This window comes from Callorhinus ursinus, unplaced genomic scaffold, assembly GCF_003265705.2.
Source record: "Callorhinus ursinus isolate GAN/ISIS: 27379988/994484 unplaced genomic scaffold, GSC_fseal_2.0 scaffold4, whole genome shotgun sequence".
NCBI lineage: Eukaryota > Metazoa > Chordata > Mammalia > Carnivora > Otariidae > Callorhinus > Callorhinus ursinus.
The window spans coordinates 118732237-118757139 of NW_027397066.1; the positions used below are offsets into that span (position 1 = coordinate 118732237).

General features: G+C 37.4%; 1 protein-coding gene across 7 annotated transcripts in view; it reads right to left on the bottom strand.

Moving 5' to 3' along the window:
* INPP4B (inositol polyphosphate-4-phosphatase type II B) overlaps nucleotides 1–24903 on the bottom strand; it is an 864684-nt gene that overhangs the window by 114513 nt on the left and 725268 nt on the right. For all 7 annotated transcript variants that reach the window (XR_012378034.1, XM_025874245.2, XM_073892293.1 and 4 more), the window contains one exon: nucleotides 16764–16923. Coding sequence is in view for 6 of the 7 variants with exons in the window: in XM_025874245.2 (XP_025730030.1) it covers nucleotides 16764–16923 (160 nt within the window). In the remaining variant the exon portion in view is untranslated. The remainder of the gene's footprint in view (nucleotides 1–16763; nucleotides 16924–24903) is intronic.

Below are 24903 nucleotides of genomic sequence, written 5' to 3' on the forward strand. Positions count from 1 at the left end.
TCATAATCACTATTGTACCATATCTACTGTCACTTAGTTATTTTATGTTGTGTTGTAATAGACTAAATGAAATAAACCAAAATGGTTGAAAGAATAATTAATGACCCCAACCTAATAAAAAAATGTGCTCTCGTTAATACTTTATGTAAATGCTTATGTGATTCAACAATGCAAAATATGTTAGGAACATTATGAGTTATTATTTTAAAATACTGTAGAATTACATGTTACCATAGGAATAAAAAAACTCTAGAGAAAGGGGAATACGATGAAGGCCTATTAAATCTGTAATCATTTAATGAAGGGCTCACTTGTGGGCAGCCTAGGATGAAATTTGAACAATGGTTCAATTTAAACAAGGTTGACTAATTATTAATTTTTATGTCATTAGTATATGTAAAAGGGCATATGAAGGTACATCAGACTTATTTTCAGAATAAAAGACACATCAGTAGACATCTAAAAGGAATATTCTTTATTCCTATTTTTTTCATATTTTCATTCTTCTAGCTCCCATTCTCTCCCACTCTATTATTCCCAATATGAATGTTTACATACATATATTGATTCACTGACACATACAGATATACACTAGAGAAACAAGTATTTCAATAAATTGACTCAGATTTACATCTTTGAAGAGAACAGACTGCAAAATGATTTTGTTTTGTGCTTAGGTCTGTAGAGCTCAGCTTCTCTTCAGAGACTTGGCCACCTCGCTGCAGAAATAAATCCTTAAGATCTCATAAGCTGTTTCCATTCAGCTCATATTTATTATGGATAAATAAAATAAAGCTTGCGTGCAGTAGGTGGCGCTGCCTTATTAGGCTGAACTAGAGCTAGGTTGTCACTATTCCATTCAAGTACCTGATCTATATGGTTTTACGCATAGCGTGTGTGGGTTGTTTAGGCACCTTGCATCATACTCTGTGTCAAGAGATCAGTAACCTGGTCAAGGGTGTGATATGCTCTTCCTAATTAGAAAGTGGAAAATTAACTTAAGGGTACACTTACTTCTCTTGAAAGACACTCAGTGACAGCTAAAATTTAATATAGCTCTTGGTTTTTCTTGAAGATCTTTCTTTGCACATTTCTTCATTAGCACCAGGATAATTTCCTTACTCACTTACAAACCTATCCTCACACTTATTTAACCAGTTGATTCTTACTCATAAATTGCAATCATACCAAAAAAGGGAGCCTGATTTCTAGTCTTAATAGAATAAAACTGAAAGCCTGGGAAAAAAATACACTGATATTTTAAACCTAGGAGCATCGTTAGCTGCTTGCCTAATGCTAACAGTACTCCAGTGTCTCCATTTACTACAATTATATATACTTTTTATGGCTAAAATTTAAGGCAGATGACAGTATAATAAAACATTAATTCTAAACAAGAAAAATACAAGTTTGTGAGTGAGGTAGAATGCCTTAAATATAGTAGGAATCTTCCTATAGAAAAGTATAAGTGAGAAAGGTAACATTACATTTTTTTTTTCCGGCCAAGAAACAATTTAAGTTCAGCAGATACAGAAAAAACTGCACTGGCAAATGCAAATTGCAATGACTACAGGTTCTGGTCCCTGTCAATATTCACTCACTGTAAATCTCAGGTTCTCAAATAAACACAATGGTGTATGACAGGCCAAAGAAAGGCTGGAGTCAGTTCATAAATGGGCTTTTTGCTTCAGTGAGCATCCCAAATCATTCTCACAAAGGAAGAGTAAATGCTTTAGTTTTCTCCTCAAAAATATTTTTGGGAAAAGAAAAGTTACAGCTCTTGACAGTCTTAAGACCATTGTCACTTCCCCCTCACCTTCCTGCCTCTCCCTACTTCACAATTTCCACTTTGTTCTCATGATAAAGCCCATTTTCTGGCAGGGATGAAGCGGTGTTCATTCCGGGCTATCTGGTCAAAATAAGAAGTCTGAAATGCACACATCACTTTTCTGAGTTTAATTTCTTCAAATTTCAACTAAGATTTTATACAACACACATACACACACACACACACACACACAGAGAGACACATACACACACACCCAATGAAGCTAGGTGGCTAGGGGCTCACCACTATATAGTCACTGCACCAACACCTCTCTCTGGGAGCTAGCCGGCTCAGCAGACACTTAAGTGACCACATCCTCGATTCTATCCCTCTGGCCTCCTTTCAGTGACAGAGGGAAATATAAAGAGAATGTTTTAGTGTCTCTATAAAAACTTGCTGAAACTCCTTAACCCTGAGACCAACAAGCAGAGTCTTTCCTCAGGAAAACATAAAATGCATGCGGCTTGGCTGAGCTTTTCCTGAGCTTTGTGAAGTGTGCTGGAAGCCATCCAAGCAGAGCCTGTTTTCCAGCCCTTTACTTGCTTCTATAATATATTCAAGTGACGCTCACTGAAGGATTCAAAGAACGACTGCCAGGTGCCCCCCTCACCCCCTCCATATGCCATCTATTTCCTGTACAGGATGTTCACGTCCTCCGAGCTCAATGGCTCTTATGTTACTCAGGAGGAAAATGAAAGAGCCAAATACCAACCAACTGCAGCAGAGCAGAATGCTTTCTTTCCAATTTCTGAGCCATTTTCGTCTCAGGTGTTTGGTCTTCTTTGCTCGTTTAAAATAATTAACTCCACACAAGCTTGTAGCCATTGTTATTTTTGTTATCACAACTTTTCAGACACAGAAGAAAAGAAAAGCTAAAAGATTGTATACCCATTAAACTTTACGCAAAGAGATAAGAGAAGAAATGAGTCCAGCTTTTAGGATTCACCTCAGTGAAGAAGATGCTCAACTGTGAAGCTAAACAATTAGAACGGCCTCTAAGGAGGGCAATAAAATCCCCAAGTTTGTGAGAACGGAGACCAAATGCGTAGCCAAAGGGCTTTGATACTGTGCTCAAACCTCAGGTCCCACAGAACTGGCGATGGGTTTGCAGTTGGGGGCTGACGGAGGCAGATTTTGCTATCCCTGCTCAGAGTCCTTGTTGCTTTGATGGGCCTATATCCTACATCACAGTCCTACAATCTGAATGTCATAACTGGGAGGGGTCACTCAATGATAAGGCTTCCCCTCCACATACTTCACAGCTAAACTCCTTTGTATGAGTATAATACATGTGGCCGAATTTGGTCATAGATTTTGGACACCTGCCCACTGCCTCCAAATATCTGGACATACTCCAGCATATAGGCTAATAAGATAATAGATGAATAATCAGGAAAAGAAAAGTACGCACTGAGGCCTGGCTGCCTAGAATGTCTTCACCAGCTACTCAGAATGCCCTCTGAGCCTTCCTAACCCCTTGGCCATCTTTATCATCCATCTCTTGGCTCTGATCTAGGAATCAAAAAATCAATCTGTATATATATTACTCTAATAAATGCTAACCTGTCATCCTTTTATCACTTTCCCTCCTTTCTTCACTGCCATCATGAGAAACATAGTCATTCGTTAGTCAGAACCTTTTGGAAGTGAGTCTTATGGGTGACACTTATATTTCTAACTTGTGACTGCTACTCTCAAGAGGCTTAAAATATAGAAGGGAAAGTAAGAGATGTAAAGTAATACCTACCATATAAGAGAGTCTGATAAGTGCTATAAAAATTGGGACCGTGACAAAACAAGTTTAGAAGGAATAAGAGTTTAGAGGCAACAGAGTTCATCTCTGGTGAGAAGATCATATTCATTCACAGCTGTGTTGTTGACTGAATATTTGAAGGGAGTCCTGTGTGGATGGAGTTCAGGGAAGCTGCATGGCCTGCAGGTAGCTGAACACCCATAAAGCAAAGCTTTGTAGGGACAGTCTGGGAGGGGTGCATGGTTTGATGACATCAAGTCCCATAGGCAGATGCCATCAAACGACCAAAGGGTGCCGTATGGGGCCTGGAAGGGAGGAAGGGCTGATGTGACTGAAGGACTTGGACAAGGCAGGAGTACGGTGGAAATCATGTTGAGCCTGAAGCTATGGAGGAAAAAAAAACACAATAAAAAACCGTAGTGGGCAGTCATCATAGCAGGGAAAGGGAAAGAGGTTAAGTAGGGGTGGGAGGGAAACGAGAAGGTGCAGACTATGTGTGAGCAGAGCCAAAAGCTAAGAGGCAAGGTCAAATCCAGAAATAAAGGGTATTGGTAGGGCAAATAGAAGCAGGGTTTACGGTGACTCTGGAGGAAAGTTGCACAGAGAACAGACTGTGCCTTCAGAGCAGTTTAAGGCCCCAGGGGTATTCACACAAAGGATAGACATGAATCTTAAAATGTAATCATCATAGTGTCCACTGAAATATGATCCAAGGTAAGTGACTGCTCTTGGCACCTTCCAGATGTATTAGAAATGAGTGTACTGCTCAACTCAAAACAAGCTGCTATGAGAACAAAGGCAACCTTTTCTTGTGTCAAGGGAACTTTGTTTGTTTAAATCCTGCCAGGCTAAGAACACAGTGTCATAAACCTTTCCAGTCTTGCTCTTAGAAAAATAGCAAAGGAAATGCATCAACCAATATCCTGGTTAAACTTCTCATTTTGTAGCACAAAGTTGAAAGCCTTAAGTAAATTCTGCTAAGACAGTTTCCAGGAACTAAATCCATTAATCAAACAAGCTCTGTGTTTGTTGTAGCACAGAAGTTTTGAATTGGGGGTTATAATGAACCTGGAGGAGTCACACACTCATATCCACTGGGCATATTTTGCCTTTTGGCCTTAAAAAAAAAAAAAAAAAACCTGTAATCTCAGGACTCTGGCCTACAAATATGCTGAGCATTTAAGAATAAGCTACATAGGTCATAGATCACTGAGTGATCTGAAATCACCAATACATCTGCATGAGAGAGCTCCTGTCATTTAAATTTTGTGCAGTATCTAAGGTTGAGAAGACAGAAGGAGTGGATATGGAGTTGACTGAAGCCTGATTAGAGCACAGGAATCCAGAAAAGGGAAAAGGGGGATGCACTTCTATCCCAAAGTGAACAAGGCGAGTATAGGAGTTTTCTAGTAAACTTCAAGGCCAGCGGAATATAGTGCACCATTTTTAAAAATACTTCTACAAATGCAACAAAGACTCATGTAAATAGATTTAACCTATAAGTGCTGAAAAAGTAGGCAAGGGACCAAATACAATGTAAACAATGCTATTTCTCAGGGCATTCCATTCAATAATCATATGCCCCAGTGTGTTCCCACATGGGAAATGTGAATCTCTTTTTTTTCTATCTTGGTTTCACTGTGGGTGTGAGCATCACCAGATTTATGATAAAGTGAAGTAATTTTTCAAGTGTAATTTATGAATACATGGCAATTCTTAGCTTTTGCCTAAGGTACAATTCCATAGTAAACCTTTAAGAGATATCTACAGGATTGATTTTCATAAAGTTATCTCATAATATCACTAATTAGTGTCTAATAAAACTTAGCACTTTGTTAAAAGGATAACAGCAAAAAATTATCTGTACAGATTAGTGATGCTTTTTCCTGGAAAGAACAGAAGCAGTGCAGCATAGTGGTTAGGAGAACAGGCTCTCAACTCAGACCAACGGGGTCAGAAGCCAGGCTCTGTCACTGGACCGGGCTTGATAGTGCACAAGTTTTTTCAACTTTCTACTTCTTCATCCATTAGATACATCGAATTATTCTTATGACTGTTGCAAGAATTAAAAAATATAGGCAATATTTTTTAAAAGTTTCTGGCACATATTAAGCAACCCCAAAATGTTAGCTACTATCTTAAAAAATTACTACAATAATAAAGTAATTTTTATATGTCACCCAATGTCTGCCCACCTACTAACATTTGTTGCTTATGCTCCTCCTTCTTTCCTATTTCTGAAGATGAATTGTTTGTTCTCTAGCTAAGACCAGCTCCTCTCTCTGTATACCAGATCTCATCTCCTCTTACCTACTTAAAAGTATCACTCAACCAATTCTCTCCCCTCCTTCCTCCATTTTTTCCTACAATATTTCCTTTGTTACTGGAGCATTCCCATTAGCACACAAACATGCCATTATATACTCATCTTTAGAAATGACCCCATCTGTCTTGACCCTATTTCCCTCTACAGCTTCCACCCTATTTCTCTGCTTCCTTTCATGGTGGAACTCCTTAAAAGAGTTGTGTATAGATAGTGTTTCTAGTTCCCTTTTTTTCTCTTCCTCTTAACCACTCCACTTGGGTTTAGTCCCTGTCCACTCTAGGGAATTCTCGTCAATGTCACCAGTGATTGCTACACTGATAAATCCAGAGTCACTTAGTCCTCATTCCACTTGATCTTTCAGCAGCATTAGGCATGCTGATCACTCCTCCCTCCCCCACCTCAGAATACTTCTCACCCTGGATGTCAGGATATCATACTTTCCTGGTATCCTCCTACCTTACTGGCCATTCCTTATCCAACTCTGTTGCTGGTTCCTCCGTTCTTTTTGACCTATTAACATGGGAACATCCCCAGTTGTAATCTGTATGTTAATTTCCTTTTCTCTGAACACTCAACCTTTTGCTGACATTATTCAGTTTCACAGTTTTAAGTACTATTCATATGTTGACAATTTCCAACTTTATGTTTTTATTTTTTTAATTCCAGTATAGTTACCTTATAGTGTTACATTAGTTTCAGGTGTACAACATAGTGATTTAATAATTCTATACATTACTCAGGATCATCATGGTAAGTGTACTCCATGAAAATTTATATCTTTAACCTGAATCTCTCTCTTGAATCCCATCTCTAAGTGCATACTTGATATTTCCATGTAAAGCTGGCATGTCCCAAATGAGCTCCTATTCACCACAAACCCTGTTCTACCCAGTCTTCACCAGCCAGTACGTGACCACCCCATCCCTCCAGCGGCTCATGCCAGAAATGTTCAATTATTCTTAACTCCTCCTTTTCCCTCATTCTCTCATCCAAACCATCAGAAAAGTCTGTTGGCACTACCTTCAAAATAAGTACAGAGTCCAACCACTTTTCATCACCTCCACTGCCACCTTCTTCTTGGTAGTCCAAGCCACAATCATATCTCACCTGGACAATTACTTAGCTTTCTAATCGGTCTATACCTGGTTCTACCTTTCCCATCTATAGGCTAATCTCAATATAATAGACTCGGTGTTAAAATTTATGTCATATTAGGTTAATCCTTTCCTCAAATCCCCCCAATTGCTCTTATTTTTCTCAGAGTCAAAGTCAAAGTCTATACAAAGGTCCTATATGATCCTTTCTCCAAGCTGCCTGTATAAATTCATCCTCTACTCTCTTCTCTTCGCCTTCTCATTCAAACCAAACTGGCATTTTTGCTGTTTACTGATGACGATGAGAGCACTACTATCTCAAGGCTTTTGCACTAGCTGTTTTCTGTGTCCGATATATCCTACCCCCCGATGTCCACGTGGCTCATATCTTTTCCTCCTTCTGTCTTTGTTCTAATATCAACTTCTCAATGAAGCCACTGACCACTCCCCTTAAATTTCTATTCCTGCCCTCCAACAATATTCCAAAACCCTCCTACTTTGTTCCATATTTTTTCACATTATTTGCTACCATTAATATATTGTGTAATTCCCTTAATTTCTTGTATTAATGTCTCTCTGGGACAAGAATATGAACTGCAGGAGGGGAGGTATTTTGCCTGTTTTGTTCATTTTTGTATCCTCAGTGTCTAGAATAGCGCCTGGCACATAGTAGGCACTCCATTAAAATATGCTGAATGATTGCAAGAAAAAAATCACTTAAAATAATATGGTACCTGTATTACCATAAAACAATAGAACTGGAAGAAACCTTCAAAATTTTTAGATGATCTTTATTTTACCAACAAAGTAAGGTGCAGAGAATATAACTGATCTGTCAAAAGTTATATAGCCAAATAAGTAAATTGAGGACTTGCCAAGAATCTTGGCTCTGAGTCAAGTGTTGTTTCGTTACATCATAATTCATTGCACAATTTTTAAAGGAAGCATTAATTTTCTGATAGGATATTGGAAAATTTCATAATATACAACTATCATTGAAATTCTAAGCTTATAATAAAAATAACTGTGGTATCTTTTGATTATTTTTTACTGTTTTATTTTTTAGCTTGTAAGTGTACTTTTAAAGTTTTTTTACCTGTAGACCTATGAGTTTTTAAAAGCCTGATTCATTGATATTTCTTTCCCAATGTAATTCTAAACCTTTATGTGTAGAAATTCATTAAATTCAGGAATAATACTCAAGGCCTTTGATGAAAATGATGCTTGCATCTTTGCAAAATAAAAGACATGTTTCCTATTATAAAACCACTGAGATAATTGTTTAATATTGAGTATAAGTTTTGATAATATGATTTTCATGTATGTATGCATAAATATGCATTATGTCGAAGATACTTAATAATATAAAAAATGCCTACCTAAGCATTTCTTGTCAGGTAGCCATTATAGATCAAGGTGGCTAGGCTTTTATTTCATAATATTGGCCTCTATTACTTGCCAAGAATTATGTCAGGTTCTGGAGATTCAAGAGCAAATCACAAATACTTGGCATATTTTCTCACAGAGCCAAGTCTAGTAGAGGAGATAATATTTAAAATAGGATTTACAATAAATCAGAGATTCAGAGGCTGCAAATTAGTGGCCCATGGGCCAGCCTTATTTGGTCCTCAAAGATATTTTATTTGGCCTTCCTCATATTTTAACAATCTTAAAAAATCAATTATTGCCCTTTAAAGAATTTAGATGTTTCATATAAAAATTCAGATTTACTTGAAAAATCAGAAGCTATAGCAACTTTAGTTTCAGTTTCCTTTGTAGGAAGGATTGGCTAGAACTGGAGTGGTGGCCCTCTTCTGAAGGGATATGTATTGTCCCAGTGTCTATCCAATTCACTTGACTCATTCATGTTACCCTCTATGCAGCTTGAGGGCCTTTGTACTTGAAACCCTTGTAAAAAGTGTGACTACACAATTTGCAGAATTCAATGAAAAGTTAAAATGTGAGAGATTCCTGTTCAAAGAAGTAAACAACCTTTTTCCTTTCTTCTGCAGTGGTATCTCTCTCAACCTGTCATGGTGAGATTCTATTTACTCTTTCACATCATATTCCTTTGGGCTCAGTGACACATGTATGCAGAGTCTCAAAGGTACCCAGCCTGACCCTAAGTATTTCACACCTGCACCCAGGCCCTTCGGTAGGTGAGGATGGGGACAGAAAGAGGTCATTGGGCTGGGACAGGGATGGGGAAGCCGGGCAGGTACTGGAGATTCTGGGAGGCAGAACTATAGGTGAATCATCTCTTAAAGTTCCAGGCATAGCCTCCATTGCCCTGTTGGTCTTTATCTAAAACACAAAGATACAATTTTTAAGAATTCAAGATGGTGATTACAGAGCATTCAACCCAGAGCAGAGGGCACTGCTATGTGAAGGACTCTGTGTACTTGCACTGGTTCACATGCTAATAAAATCAGCTCTGGCCTGGGGGGGCCACAGAAGATGCTCCAGAAGACATGAAGTTTGAGCCTGTGGAAGGCAGAGATGGGCAAACCTTTGAAGGTCTAGCAATGGAAGGTACAAAGTGAGGTCTCAAAAGAGTCCAGTGTGACTAGATCATGAAGGATGAGGTGAGATGAGGTGGAAGAAAATGACAAAGCACCATGAAGAGGCAGGTGGGGGTCTGGGGACTTAGGGCTTTGGAAGATCAGCAGAAAACTTAGCAAACAAGTGAAGTATTAGATGTCACTAATATCTAAACTTAAAGGCAAGAAAATCCATATGCAAAGCTGCTCTTAAGATTTAAGCATTTCTTGCCTACAGTTGCTCTGAGGAACCAGATTCTTTTTGACAAATTCAATCAGGAATCACTTTGCCTGCATTTGAATCCTTGCTCAGATACCTACCAGTTCTGTAGTCTTAGAAGTATTGCTTAACTTCTTCATCTGTAAAATGGAGATAAAAACAGGACTTCCCCTACAAGCTTGTCATAAGGAGGGAGGCAAGAATGGCAGGGCTTAGCAAGTGCTTGTCACAAAAATGTGAATGCAGTAAAGTTTAACTAAGCAATGTGATTATTTTCTCTCTTGATACCTTTGATATCCAAGTTGCATGTGATTTGTACCCCTTCGTGCTTCCTACTCCTCAGCTAAAGGCAATTTCTATGACCCAAGGCTCTGTATTATAGATTTCGCTAATTTTGTCTTGTTCTTTCTGTTCTCATTTTATTCAGTTCATCTATCTGATAATGACTCTCAAACGTATACTCCCTCTTCTAAGTCCTTTATCTTGTATATTCTGTCTTTGGAAAATCTCTGAATATCTTCTTTCAAATACAACTTGCTCACCCACGAGACCTCAAGGGCAGGGTGTGTTCCTGGATACAATGCCTGGCACAGGCAGATGTTCAACAAATACATATTGAATGAATGAAAGGATCTTCTTCTCTGTCTTCTAACACAAATTTAGTGTGTGTCTTCTATAAACTTAATGCCATGAACCATTCTTTGTATAATTGTGTTCATTAATTAATCCTTAATTATTTCAAATTTATTACGCAGACAACTACTCTGGCCAACCTAAAGTAAAACATAGGAAAGGGATTTGATTCGATAAAGTGATTTGCTAAAACCTTCGATTTGTCCCTATTTGGAAGCTGGGGTACTTTTTTCAGATGACTAATCTGGCATAGGAAGCCATTGATAATTGGTGATAAATTACTGATAAATTCTTGGTAGTTACCAAACAATTATGTTAACAGGAGGCAACCAGAGACAAAGTAAAAGGTGTGAGTGAATTCTCAGGTCCCTCTAGGGAATGTGAAATGCACTTTGTAAGCTAAAAGAAAATTAGGAAGCAGGAAAGGACATGAGTATCAGTGAGCATGAAACTCTAACCAGTGGTAAGTAAACAAATTCTGTGATCTGCGTGGATGTATACCGCCTTCGTATGAGGAAGTCGTGATGACATGAAACCAGCATGGGCTTACTGAGAAAAGTTACATCAGAGGAATTTCATCTCCTTTTTGACAGGACTTGTAGCTGGGCAGATTAGAAAAAAAAGTATTCAGAGACAAAGAGTACTTGGCCTTGGCATTTAATATAACGTCATGAAAGACAGAGAAATTCAGGCATGCAGTCACATGAATGGCTGAATATGTTGCTGCTTGAACACACATCCCCAAACAGTTGTGATTAACAAGTGTATTTCAGTGCATACATTTTTTTTTAGTGATGTGCCTCAAGGATCTGTATTTATTTCTGTTTTCCCATCATTTTTATCTATTACTTGTGTGAATGAACAGAAAATGTTTGTAAAATGTGAATAAAATAAACCTGAGTCGGATAGTGGATATGATGGATGAAAGAAAGAGGTATTTATTAGAGTGTACTCAGAAGTGTAGTATACTGTAGTCATGGGTTTACACATCAATCTCTTCAGTAGAACTGAGACAGACCATGTCTTAATCTCCTTGTGTCCCTAGTTTTTCACAATGTCAAGTACATAGTGGTACTTAAATATTATTTGAATCCTGAAAGCCTGAAGGATAAGTCAAATTGAGCAAGATTTATGGATATCAATGAAGTTCGTAGTAAAAAAAACATAGCTGTCAAAATAGCTAATGTGAACTTAGATACCATTAATAGAAAAATAGATTCTAAAAGTAGGAAAGTGGTCCCCCTCTGTTACTCTGTGTTTGACGCTGTTCCTTTGAAAAATGACCAAAAAATGGCAACAAGGACATGATGGTTGCTTTCAGATTTGTTAGACTATAATGTGGAAAAAGCAAAGTAGATTTGTTCTGTTCATTGCATAGAATTAGATGTGGGCCAGTGGGTAAAATTAAAGGAAACATATTTAGATCAACATCTGGAATATGCCATTCTAGAAAATAAAAAATGGTTTTCTATCAGTGGAGATGTGTACCACAGGCTAGGTGAAAACTGGCAGAGATACTATAGGTAAGCTTCTTAAGACAATTTAGGAGGTTTAATTACATAATGTTTAAGGGCACATTAAAATCTAAGATTCTAATATTCACTGATTTTATCTTTGAGTCTTCAGTTTGTTATGAAATTGAAGGCATGTGGTCCCGTGCATATAGTAGATGCTTTTAAGTATGTTTAAGTGTAGGGAAGTAAAAGAAAAAAATCTTGTTCATTAAGAAAACATATAAATATATAAAAGCCATGAACGTTTGAAAAGGTATTCTACTGTTTGTGTTCAGAACAGCAGAGAATGCTTTACTTCCATCAGCACTATTTATATTAGTCCTGAAAAGAGATTTATGAAGATATTTTGTTAAATCCTGGATCTAAAACAAACAAAAAGCCTTCAAAACTACAGATTTAAAACATTATTAAATAAATACACTGTAAAAGAAAAAATGTGCAACTTGAAAAAAAATCTGCAGGTTATAAACATTAAAAAAATGGAAAAAGGTAGCAATAATTCAGAAGACCATCTGTTTAGCCATGATATATATATATATATATGCCAGCAAAACAAACAGGAATTACAACTAAAATGTAAAAATAAAAGATGGTGATGAAGAAAGCAAAAACTGACCGTCATAGGGTTGACTTACCCTATAAGATTTCAAAATATATCCCAATATAAAACATAATAGTCAAAACCATATGAACAGAATAAAAATTCCAGAAGTTGATTAAAAATATTTGGAGGACATGGGGTGCCTGGGTGTCTCAGTGAGTTAAATGCCCGACTCTTGATTTTGGCTCAGGTCATGATCTCAGGGTTGTGACACTAAGCTCCAAGGAGGGCTCATGCTGGGCATGGAGGCTGCTTAAGATTCTCTCTCCCTCTCCTTCTGCCCTTCCTCCCCCACTTGCACTCTCACTCTCTCTCTCTAGAAAAAAAAATTGCAGAACTTATATAGAAAGAAAAAAAATAAAACTGATATAACATGAGAGAAAGAATCACTAATAAATGATGTAGTAACAAATGCATAGCATTTGTGACATCATACATTTGAATAAATTCTGGATGACTCAGTCATTCACTGAATCAATTCATTTATTAATTGTAAGAAGAAAAGAATTAAATGGTTTTTCCATCCCAGCCATGAGCTGGGGATAAAACTGGAGCTACTGAAGAAATGCATTTTATTACAAAAAATAATATTTTGAAATACAATATTATGTCATATAATGTCAAACTTCACTAATAGCTAGATAAATTACAAGAAAATACAAATAAAAGTTACAATAAATTACAGATTACAATATGATGTCTTCCACATAAACTGGCATGAAATCAGGGAAAATGTTTAAGGCTGGGAAGACTGGTTAAAAGGGTGCTTGTAGATACTGCTGGTCAGAGTACCTATTGCTAAAAAAACCCATCAAAATGTTCCTACCCATTGGTTGGTTTCCACGTACCATTCCCTAGTAGAAGAAACCAGAGTTCTTTGGAAAATGGCTTAACCTAGGGCTTGGGCAGGGGAAATGACAGCTGAAACTAGTCTACCTCATCGTGCTAGAAGGAAAGGGAGTGAGTAAAAAAAGGAAAGGAGGGGCACCTGGGTGGCTCAGAGGGCTAAGCATCTGCCTTCAGCTCAGGTTACGATCCCGGGGTTCTGGGATCGAGTCCCACACTGGGCTCCCTGCTCAGCAGGGAGTCTGCTTCTCCTTCTCCCGCTCCCCTTGCTCGTGCTCTTTCTCTCTCTCTGACAAATAAATAAAATCTTAAAAAAAAAAAAAGAAGGGAGTAAGTAAGAAAGAAAATAAGGGAGTAACTAGCCTATGGGGGGGGGCAATCTGTTAGAAGGCCACTGAAACCCACCTGAAAGAGCTCCTAATGGCTAACTCCAGAATAGTTTGAGCCTCAAATAAATATTATAATAATATTCTTAGATTATAAACTAAAGAATAGCATATGTATTCATGAGTCCACACTGATCTAAATAGGTAACTGTAAAAATGCATACGTGGGAGAAGGGATAACTCTTCCTTATAAAATAATTCCACTTCCAGCAATCAAACTTAGGGGAAAACATCAGAGATGTAGTAGAAGACTTCAGCATTCAAAGATGTGTTATGTGTTAATGCAGTGAGATTATAATAATTACATTTCTAAAATAGTGATTTCTCTTTTGACGAATTAGTTTACAGTCATTATAATCTCATTTCCAGAAAATGCTTCTCAGGAAATATCCATAATATAATGATATGCAGGATATCATTATAGTACATCTATATTTACAATGTGTACTCCAGTTTGGTTACAGTGTGTGTGTGTGTGTGTGCGCGCACGCGTGTGTGTGTGTGTAAACATAGGGTATGTTAAAAATGTTTATGTCTGATTGAAATAAAAAAATAAAAATCATACATAATCCTATTTGTTTTTCTTTGCAAATTTTCTAATTATTTTTTTCTAATAAAATTTAAAACTACAGGTAAATTGGGATACAATGTGTATCTCAAATATCTTTATCTGAAATAGTTTGGGAGATAGGGTAGGTAAATACATGACTTTTGGTTATTCGTTTGCTTTATATCAGCACCAAAAACCACTATTAATTTCTCTACTGCTTTGCTTTATGTGACAAAAGTCAGGGTAGAAACTGAAAATGCTTTTTCCTAACTTTAAGAAGAAGACTATAACAACCATAATAATTATTTTATTAATACATTATTACATAATAAGAGTAAATTATTATTAAATAATTGAGCTAATCAATCTCACTCCAACTATGCAGCATCCATAATCTATTTGAAGTATACTTGAGCACAGGTCCATCTGTAAAACATCTATTTGCATGTGTTATGCATCTTCTTTTAGGTACCAATGTCCTCTCCAAAACATGCACTCTAAACACAATTGTCTAACATGTAAAATGTTAACAAAACTTCAACTTTGAAATAATTTGACAATATGATGTTAAATCATTATTAGACTAAGGTATATATTTTATTTTGCACATTTAAATTGTTTTATCGCCTGATGATGTTTATAACATAAAAAAGAATGGATGAAATAAATATGGATCATAAATTGAAAATAAAATCACTTAGAGGGCACTATGCTGTAATTAGACTTGAACCATCCACAAAGTCCATCTAGTTGTGAATTCTACATTGACAGCAGCTTCTACCTGGTTTTAGACTATATTCAAACAATGCCTCACATTCAAATGAAAGTGATTCACCTAATCTCACCAAATATTTACCTACCAAATAGTTTTACTTTTTAAAATGTAATTTTGGTCCCACAGATCCAACCTTCTGATACAATACAAGATACAGGTAAAATATATAACTTCAAATATTCTGGAACTCTTTGTCAATGAGAAGTTTTGGGCAACATCAAAACAAATGTGGCAAAATTCAGTACCCCTCATCTTAGTTCTGCTAAAAAAGTATTATGCCTTGAAAACCCATCAATGCACAGAACAAGCCACTAAAATAGATTCTGCTTCCTTACCTCATTTTCCAGAGCTCAGCACAGTGTCTGGCTTACAGATGATAGTCAATAAATGTTCAATGAAAGAAAACTGAAGTATCCTACTTCTTTATGATGTAAGTTATGACAAGCTTTCACTTTGATTCATGTAAAAGTTATGGGGCTGACATAGAATCTAACTGACATTAGATCCATTAACTAATAAAACTGATATTGTTAAAAAAAGATCCCCATATATAGTTAAACCAAGTAGGTATAAGCATAATGAATATTAGTATAAACTTTCCCATGTGAATGTACTATGGAAGATGAGGACCATCTACCGTAAGAAAACTTTAGAAAGCCATAGTTTACAAACATAATTTAGAAATAGTTCTCCTGTTAATCAAGTAATGAAAGATTGATGTTTCACATAATTAAACTCCTGATGAAAATGTGAGTAATAAAAAATCAGGAAAACAAATCGGGAAAACATAAATTTAATTTTATAAGTGTTCATATTTCCTTCTGACTCATTTTCTTAAAGTAAAAGGGAATGCAGATTTCAGAAGAACAGAGTAGGGCAACACTGTTTATTCCCTCCAAACACTTAAGATACCAAAAGGGCTGGAATAACTTTAATCAGCAGTTCTTATCACCGTAAAGAAATGCAGATATTTGTCTGGGTTTTTGACATCAAAATTAATCAAATTAACAAAAAAAATTTGACGAAAAAGCCATTTATAGGGACACAACCATAGTTAAAAATTTGACTAAGCCATACTTCTGTGTGTCTACCTATACACACACAGAGACACATACATGCATATGTAACCATGTGTGTGTATACATGCATCCATGAAGACCGAGACTTACTAATATGTCTTGGGAATAATGCACAATCATACTCTTCTTATATGGAACCAAACCTTCTTAATGTTTTTGAGATAATTCACAAAAATATTCCCCAGAATAAGGCAAAAAGTATTTTATCATACTGCATTCTTTTCAGGAACCATGATGAGATACTCTGTCTTGATATCCCTAGAAGTTTCTAGGAGTTTTAGGAGCAGATGCTTGTTTTGCTTCCTAATAAAAATTTGGAGGAATGTGTCAAAGTAGATTAAACTATGTCAGAGTCTTTCAAAGAAAACCCTGTTCTTCTTTCAAGAAGGTTTTCGTGTAGCAAAAGAAAAAAAAAAATGAGCATTGCAAGCAGTTCTGAAAACACAAGTGAGATGCAATTTGAGAAATAGCCTTCTATCATCTAAGCCAGAGCAGTGGAAAAGCATGCTATCAGCACTTTCATCAAAGGTACTGTTGACTCCTCTTTTTCTATCTCATTTTATCATGACTTTCTCATTTTGTTTACTCGTCAGTGATTGGGAAAAAACGACTCCTTACCCCTTGGATGAGTTATGATGGGGTCCACTAGAGAAGGGTCCTTTTCTCCACCTTTGCTTCCACCACCACCGCCTTCACCACCACCATCTCTTTCAATCAGTTTATCCACCATGGCAATAATGCAGTTCAGGCTCTTCCCCACATTGGCCCACACCCTATCCTGAAAAGAGCATGAGTATCACTACACATTTTTATCGCAAACACAAGATAAGGCAAAATCTGACAAACCCATTTTAGAGAAGCAGGTAGGGGAACAATCGTAAGAACGCAGACTCAGTGATTAATTCTCATACTCCCATTAATTTGGCCAGACTATGAATATACAAGAAGAAATCTGTTTTCTCTTAATAAAGCAAAATTTAAGTGCTATAAATTTTTTATTTAGTTCATTATTTTTTCTAAGTCATAAAGCAATGACGAACTACTGTGAAATATTAATCCATAATTGAACACAACCTATGATATTTTAAACTGGACATATCTGTTTTCCTTATCAACACTTGGCAAGAAAGCAAAGAGACACCAATGTTTTTAAAGAATAGCTATAATTTGCATTCAAAATTCTTGTTTTTCCTTTTTATTGTGGTAACATATATAACATCGTTTACCATTTAGCCATTTTTAAGTGTACAGTTCAAGGGCATTAAGTACATTCACATTATTATACAACCATCACCACCATCCATCTCTAGAATTTTTCATCTTCCCAAACTGAAACTTTTACCCTTTCAAAATGAACTCCCCACTCTTCTCTCCCCTGCCACTGGCAACCATCATTGTACTTTCTGTCTCTATGAATTTGACTGCCCTAGGTAACAGAAGTTCTTAAAGTGTGGTCTTCACATCACCTCTAACAGAATGACCCAGAGAATTAAAATACAGATTGTTGGCTCCTACTAAGTCAGTCAGAACCACTAGGAAGAAAGCGTTCTACCCTGAAATTTTGACAAGCTCTTCAGGTGCTTCTGACCACTCTAAATCTGAGAACTTCTACTCAATATTATGGGCTACAGCCATTAATGTCATTGTGGCTGATTTATTTCTTAGGAAGCAACCCCTACCACTAGGGGGCCTCTTTGTCACTCAACTTACCAATTCTGATTAGCATCCATTTTTGTTTAGGGCAATTCATGACACTGAATTCTTTGATTCATAAAAGTTGTTATTTCTTAATACAAAATTTAAAAATATAGTTATCATTATGGTAGCCTCTCATCCCTAGCTTCCCTTTTTGCTCCTCTCTCCACATCATTTAGATGGAGTCACTGACTCCCCAACTGTGATGGCTAATTTTATATGTCGACTTGGTTGGATCACAAGACGTCCAGATATTTGGCTAAACATTATTTATGATTGTGTCTGTAAGAGTGTTTATGGATGAAATTAACATTTGAATTAATGGACTCATAAAGCAGTTTGTTGTCCTCAATGTGGGTGAACATCATTCAATCCATTAAAGGCCTGATAGAACAAAAATGTGGAGGAAGTCAAGATGTGATCCTTCTTGCCTGATTGAATCAGGACATTGATCTTCTGCCCTCAGCACTCCTGGTTCTTAGGCTTTCAGACTTGGACTGGAATATACACCACTGGCTCCTCTGTTCTAAAGCCCTTAGACTCAGACTGAATTCCACCACCAGCTTTCCTGGGTCTTCAGCCTGCAGATGGCAGATCTTGCAGATGGCATATCCTGGAACTTCTCAGCCTCCAAAACTGTGTGAGACAATTCCTTATAATAAATAATACAGATCTAGGGGCATCTGGGTGGCTCAGTCGTTAAGCGTCTGCCTTTGGCTCAGGTCATGATCCCAGGGTCCTGGGATCGAGCCCCACATCGGGCTCCCTGCTCCGCGGGAAGCCTGCTTCTCCCTCTGCCTCTGCCCCTGCTTGTGTTCCCTCTCTCGCTGTCTCTTTCTGTCAAATAAACAAATAAAATCTTTAAAAAAAATAATATGGCACACAATTGTGGCTTGTTTCTCTGAAGGACCTGAGTACACATGTTAGGTGTATCTTACATATCACATAAGAACCAAATGGATTTATGGTGCTTTTCTTGCATCTTTCTCTGTAACAGAGCTATTTCAGAGCTATTTGGAGTAGCACTTAATGCAAAGATCATACTCAATTATAGTACTTCTTTAGTAGTTTATACATTTTTACCCAAAAGCATATTTTTATCCAAGATAATTTTGCTAGTTTATAAACAAAGAAACTAATTTTGGGTAGGATAAATCTAGGAAGAAAGAACTATAGTTGAGTTTAGATTATTGGATGGTTGTCTTATAAAGACTAAATTAGTTGAATAATGTAACAAACAGATATGGGACTGTACAGATACGCATACTACAGTAGAGGGGGAAAAGTAGAACATTCCAAGTTTAAAAAGTTAACTTCGAGGTCTACCTACATGACATGCTACCTTGGGAAAACCGCCTCATTTCTGGGGAGTCACAGTTGGTTCATCTACAGTTTAGAATGCCCTGCTGACCTCACCATGCTGCAGTGGGAGTCAAATAACATAGTCTCTATGAAAGTGCTTGGAAAATTATTACAATTTGGCAAAACCACATCCTATTCTTACTGGTTTTCCTAAATGAATCAAACTTGCTTTTTATGACCTTATAATCCTGGGTGTGAAACATGCTATTAATCATAAATAATCATAAAAATGTTTCCCTTAAAGGCAGATTTCTTCCACCAAAAAATTAAAAGTACTTCCCTTCTAAGGGAAACTAAGACACCAATCACATCCATAAATTGCTTTATGCCCTGCTTGTTGTCTGAGAAAATAAGGTGGAGGTACCTCTGAGGTATGAGCCAGGAGACCTAACAAAGCTCACTTCTTCTGGGATGAAACATGGGGAAAGGTAAGCAAACTGAGGTCCTGACATCACTCGTATTGGGATTTGGTGAGGAGCTTACGTTTCAGACCATAGTAACAAACTTACTGGCCCCTATTCTGAATATGGCTTAATTTCCACCAGCAACTGCATCTTTAAAGTTGTTGAATGGAAAAATGAAGTGACTCTCCTGCTAACACCGGGAATAAATTCTGTTACTGAGGGAAAAAAAAAAGGGTAGAGGATTATTCTTAATTTTCCAGATTAGCTTTGTACATGAGATAAATTTTCAACTCTCTTCTCGTTGCCCACGTTGAGAGGAACCTTATATTCTGATCAAAAATCAAATAGTATTGCATGCTGCCTTTCTTATAGAAAGTAATATAAGGGGTTAACCCACTTCCCTTAATTACATCTCCAAGGGCCAGAATATAAGAATATATAAAACGATAATTTTACATTCTACTCCTATATATTGTTCTTCCTTCATAAGATACTTTGGGCTATAGGATTATACTCACAGAAAAAGTAATCTTTGCAGCCAGTTAGAGAGAACTTTATTGACATGAGGTGCAGAGTGAAGTATGTTCATTGGATGAGACCAGCAACCATATGGTAAGAGGTTAGGTGGCAAACAGCAGAAGAACATTTGAGTCATTAAATACATAGAGGACACACAAGCTGGGAGGATGTTTGTTGGGGGTGAGAAATTGAGCAGTTTCTTATGCAAGACAAATACATAATTCTTACATAATCAAATTTTTTTTATTGAAGACACACTCAACAGGAGACCCCAAGTGGACTCAAGCTGGTCTTTATCTTTTGGAGAGGAGATCCTGCCTAGCTGGTGGGGAGAGAATGCTGAGTTTTGCTAGTCACTGCTTCTTTTTGCTTTATGGCATCTACAAAGTAGATTCAAGTCATCCATTTGCATTGCTGTCTCTCAAACTAGTCTATGAGTTGTTTGAGGGCTGTGTCTTCACTACACTGCACAGGGCCTGGAGGAAAGGCAGAGAGAGAGAAATGGAGTAGAGGAGAGAGGAGAACAGACATGACTCCGACCCAGAGGCAGATTGAGAGCTGCTATTTATATTCACCTGCTATATGAAATTAGCTAATCTACCTTCAAAACCACCACACAAGATCAACATTATGGACTCAGTCTTTAGAGGTGAGGAGACTTAAGGTAAGAGATACTGAATAACCTTCCACATGAAAATGGGTATAACTAAATTAGAAATCCTGTTTGGTTTCAAAGACTTGATTCTTCCCCTAGGATTTCCCACAGAATTGTGGCACACAGTAGGAATTCTTCTTTGTGAGATTACTAGAACTCTGGGGACAAGCCAGACAGAGGAAGGTCAGGAGAAGGAGTCACAGGAAGGATCAGGCAGAGGTGTGTGTCACTTTACATGAACAAGAGTAGGTGTCAATTATCTGAGACTTGAAAATGAGTCCAATGGCAAATCCCTAAGAGATGCCTCTGAAAACAGTCTGGTCACATTGTACCCTTAAGTTTGAAATCAAGAGGGTCATTCATACAATCAAGGATAGAACAATCACTTAGCTAAAAGGTCATTGAACCTGGGGCAAAGGACATAAGTGACTAACATAAACAGAGGACAGTGTCAGCATCAAAACCCAAAATCTATTCATGTGACTGGGAATGGGTTATAGGGAGGAAAGATAACTCAATTTCTAGGAGATAATTATTAATTATTATCAGCAAAATCATTATTTTGAAATTAGGATGCTAAAAATGGATAGGCAATATTCTCGAAGGGAAACCTTAAATACCTGATTTCTCTCCTAAACAAACCACTTTCCATAATATCTCTGTGAAAGCATTCCCACAAAGGAAAATGATCATTGAAAATGCATTCTAATTCTGATAATTTTCACTCATAAGGACAGTCCACGTAGAAGCTTCTTTTTGCTTAGATCGCGAGTACGGCTGGGGCCCACTCCATTTTCTCCCCCCTAAGATCACACAATATGTTTCAGATTGCTCCCACGAAGAAAAAAAAGGCTGGTCAGTGGGGCGAAGACAGTGGAAGCATAAGAATGTGGCTATAGTCCATGGTGCTTCCATCCTTCCCCTTTTCAGGTCAGGGATACTACTCTAGTTCCTGCTTAGCTCCTCAGCCACTTGCGAGGTTTCAAAACAAAACACAACAAATCAAAACCAAAACCAAAACTAAACTAAAACAACAACCAATCAGAAAAACAGATTGCTGGGCCTTTTTCCTCCCCCAGAAATAGCAGTCGTTATCCTGCTATGTCTCCTGCTGAAATAAGTAATGGAAAATTGGTGGGTTACAGTCTAACCTTTATTAAATGGAGCCTAACTGGTGTCCTTGACCTTAATGGAGCCTTTAGACAATCCACCTTCTTGGAGGTGAAGGGCTGTAAACTATTTCTTGGCAATGGGGGCACAAGGTCAACGGGGAACTAGTAGCAATATTTATTCCATTCTGAGTCAGGTGCTGATTTCGGTCCTTATTTATTTCGGGGTTAGGACCTAAGCTACGTGCGGGTCAAGCCCGTGGCAATAGATGCACAGATTTAATGGACATGCCAGTGAGTAGTCAGGGGGTCTTTGCACCTTGCAAAGTGAGCCATGAGGGCAGGGGACATGGTGCTTACTCTGCATGCCACCCTTGCATGAGATCGGTGCCATTGAAAAAAGTCCTGACTCCTTTAATCTGCAGTTAACTTAAAAAAATAAAAATTAAAAAGCTCAGCAATGCTTAACTGATCAATTTTTCTGGGGCCAATTTTCAATCAGCAAGAATGTGAAGACAGACTGAAAGCTGAAATGGGGGTTCAAAGTAGCTTTGTTGTATCTATATCTTTATGTACAATTTCCCACTTGTCATTACTAATTTTCGAGGACTTTGATTAGAACGGGCCAGTGAATTAATATGGCCAATGGCATATTCAAAGAGAAGCTTCAGTTTATCCTTGAGTTGACTGAGAGCAAGTGGTACTCAACTGGCCTCATTCCTCAACACTGCAAACCCTCTCTCTTCCAATAACTTGCTGGCTCTTCTGTCTAAATCCTTACTTTACTGGACTGTGGGGTAAAAGGAGTTGCACTTAAAATACTCTGTGGCACAAAGTGGCACATGTATGGCCCACAGTAGGTAGTACACACACACACACACACACACACACACACACCTGCACACACGCATATAGACATACACATCGTGTGGATTAAAAATAGCCAGACATGTGATATCCATCAGAATTAAGGGAGATTCCCCAACCTTTGCTTCCTATTGATCCTCCTGCTTAACTTCACCTAATGACTCATGTAAAAAATCCCTGACCTTTGTTTCCTGATAACCACACTGCTGGCCTCACCCTGAAATTCAGTTCTTAGTCATACAAGTGGATTCAGCTAGTCAGCTACTGTTTCTCTAGTAGACTTCTCCATATTCTCCTGGTTTGGCTCTTGGCCAGACCCATACAATCAACTATCACAGGATCAGGTCTACACATGGGTGCACATTCACCTTATCCATCACCATACTCAGATCATCACTCCTCTGATCAAAAGCAGGCTTTCTACTGCAGCAAGTATCCATTCTTCTCTCAGCCCGGAGGCACGTCTGCAGTTGTGTTGACCTACATAATTCTCCTTATTTCTCGTTAATCTTCAAAATGAAAACTTCCCCAGGTCAGTCTCCTTGCTGTCCTAGATACATGCTATTAATTAGCTCAACATATACTTTCTGGGCATCTGCTACAAGCTTGCTCGGTGCTCAACATCAAAGATATGAAGGAAACCTTGGAGGAACTAACATTTCTATCTTGACACATACTGCTTTTTATGCTTAGAATACCTTCTCTCATCTTCCATCAATCCAAATTCTCACCCACTCAAGTCTCATCATCTCCAAGAATGGTTCATTCTATTCTCTCTGCCTAACAGTGGGCTCTATGAGGGCAATGACTATTATTAATTAATCCTCTTATTCTCAGGTCCTGGTACTCATCAGGTAATAGATAAATAAAAGAATAAATCAATGAGTGAATGAATGAATTAGAAAGAAGGAAGGAAGGGATGATTTTTTTCATCCTCTCCAACCTTCATATAACTTCTCTCTGAATATTTTCGACATGTTTAATGTGTATCACACAACCACCTCCATCTGGGAAAGATTCCATATCTTTCAATATCTCTGCTTATTTTATGAGTTCTGGCCATTCCCTTGAATTAGATGATATGGCTTTTGACGATCCATATTTTATACTTAATTTGCTTTCCCCCAAGTAGCAATATAGCATTATTACACACTATTGATGCTTAATTAACATCTGTTGATTGACTTAACAACCTGTGACTTACAAGTAAAAAATACAACTGTAGTAAGTATTATCACATGAAACTTCAAACTAAATTTAGAACCAAGCTCATACTCTGAATGGCTGCGTTCAACCTAATAAATGCCACATCATGCTAATGCTTTCAATTCGGTGAAAACATTCCATAAAGCACTTGTTTATTAACAAAAAAAAATCCACTGATTAACTAAAGCTTTTAATTTTAAATTGGTAATTGGATGTTATCTGCACACCATTAGATAGTTACACAACTGTTTGAATTATATGACATTATCAGTTTTAGTGTGTTGCATTCAATCAATTTCCAGGATTGATTTTTTTTTAACGGAATGTACCCTGATATATCAAGTCAACAGTCTGCTTATATATATATCAGCATTTCTTTTTAATTATTTATGTTTGAGAGAGAGAGAGAGAGAGCGAGCATGAGTGGGGTGGGGAGGGGTAGATGGAAAAAGAAAATCTTAAGGAGACTCCATGCCCAGTGGGGAACCCAATGTGGGGCTCGATCTCACGACCCTGAGATCATTACCTGAACCAAAATCAAAAGCCGAATGCTTAACTGACTGAGCCATGCAGGTGCCATGCCTCAGCATTTTTTTAAACTATTCATTAAATTATGGAGATTCAAAAATTTCTCTATAGAAAATAATGTCTCACTATTCACACAGGAATGTACTAAAGTTTAAGAGCACTTGATTTGAATGTAATCATAAATTTCTAAAGTATGTGTGTATATTCATTCAAGTTTGCATATTCATTATACACAGGCAAATGAAAAGACCTGATGTTGAATCAGGCATTGTAAGAGTCAATAAAGTATCCAAGGGAGGTGATGGTATTCAATATGAAACCACAGGAAAATCACCATTACATTAATAAAAATAAAATACCTCTGTTAAAAACACTAGTTTGAGTTGGAGGATGAACTGCTGATTCAGCAAATC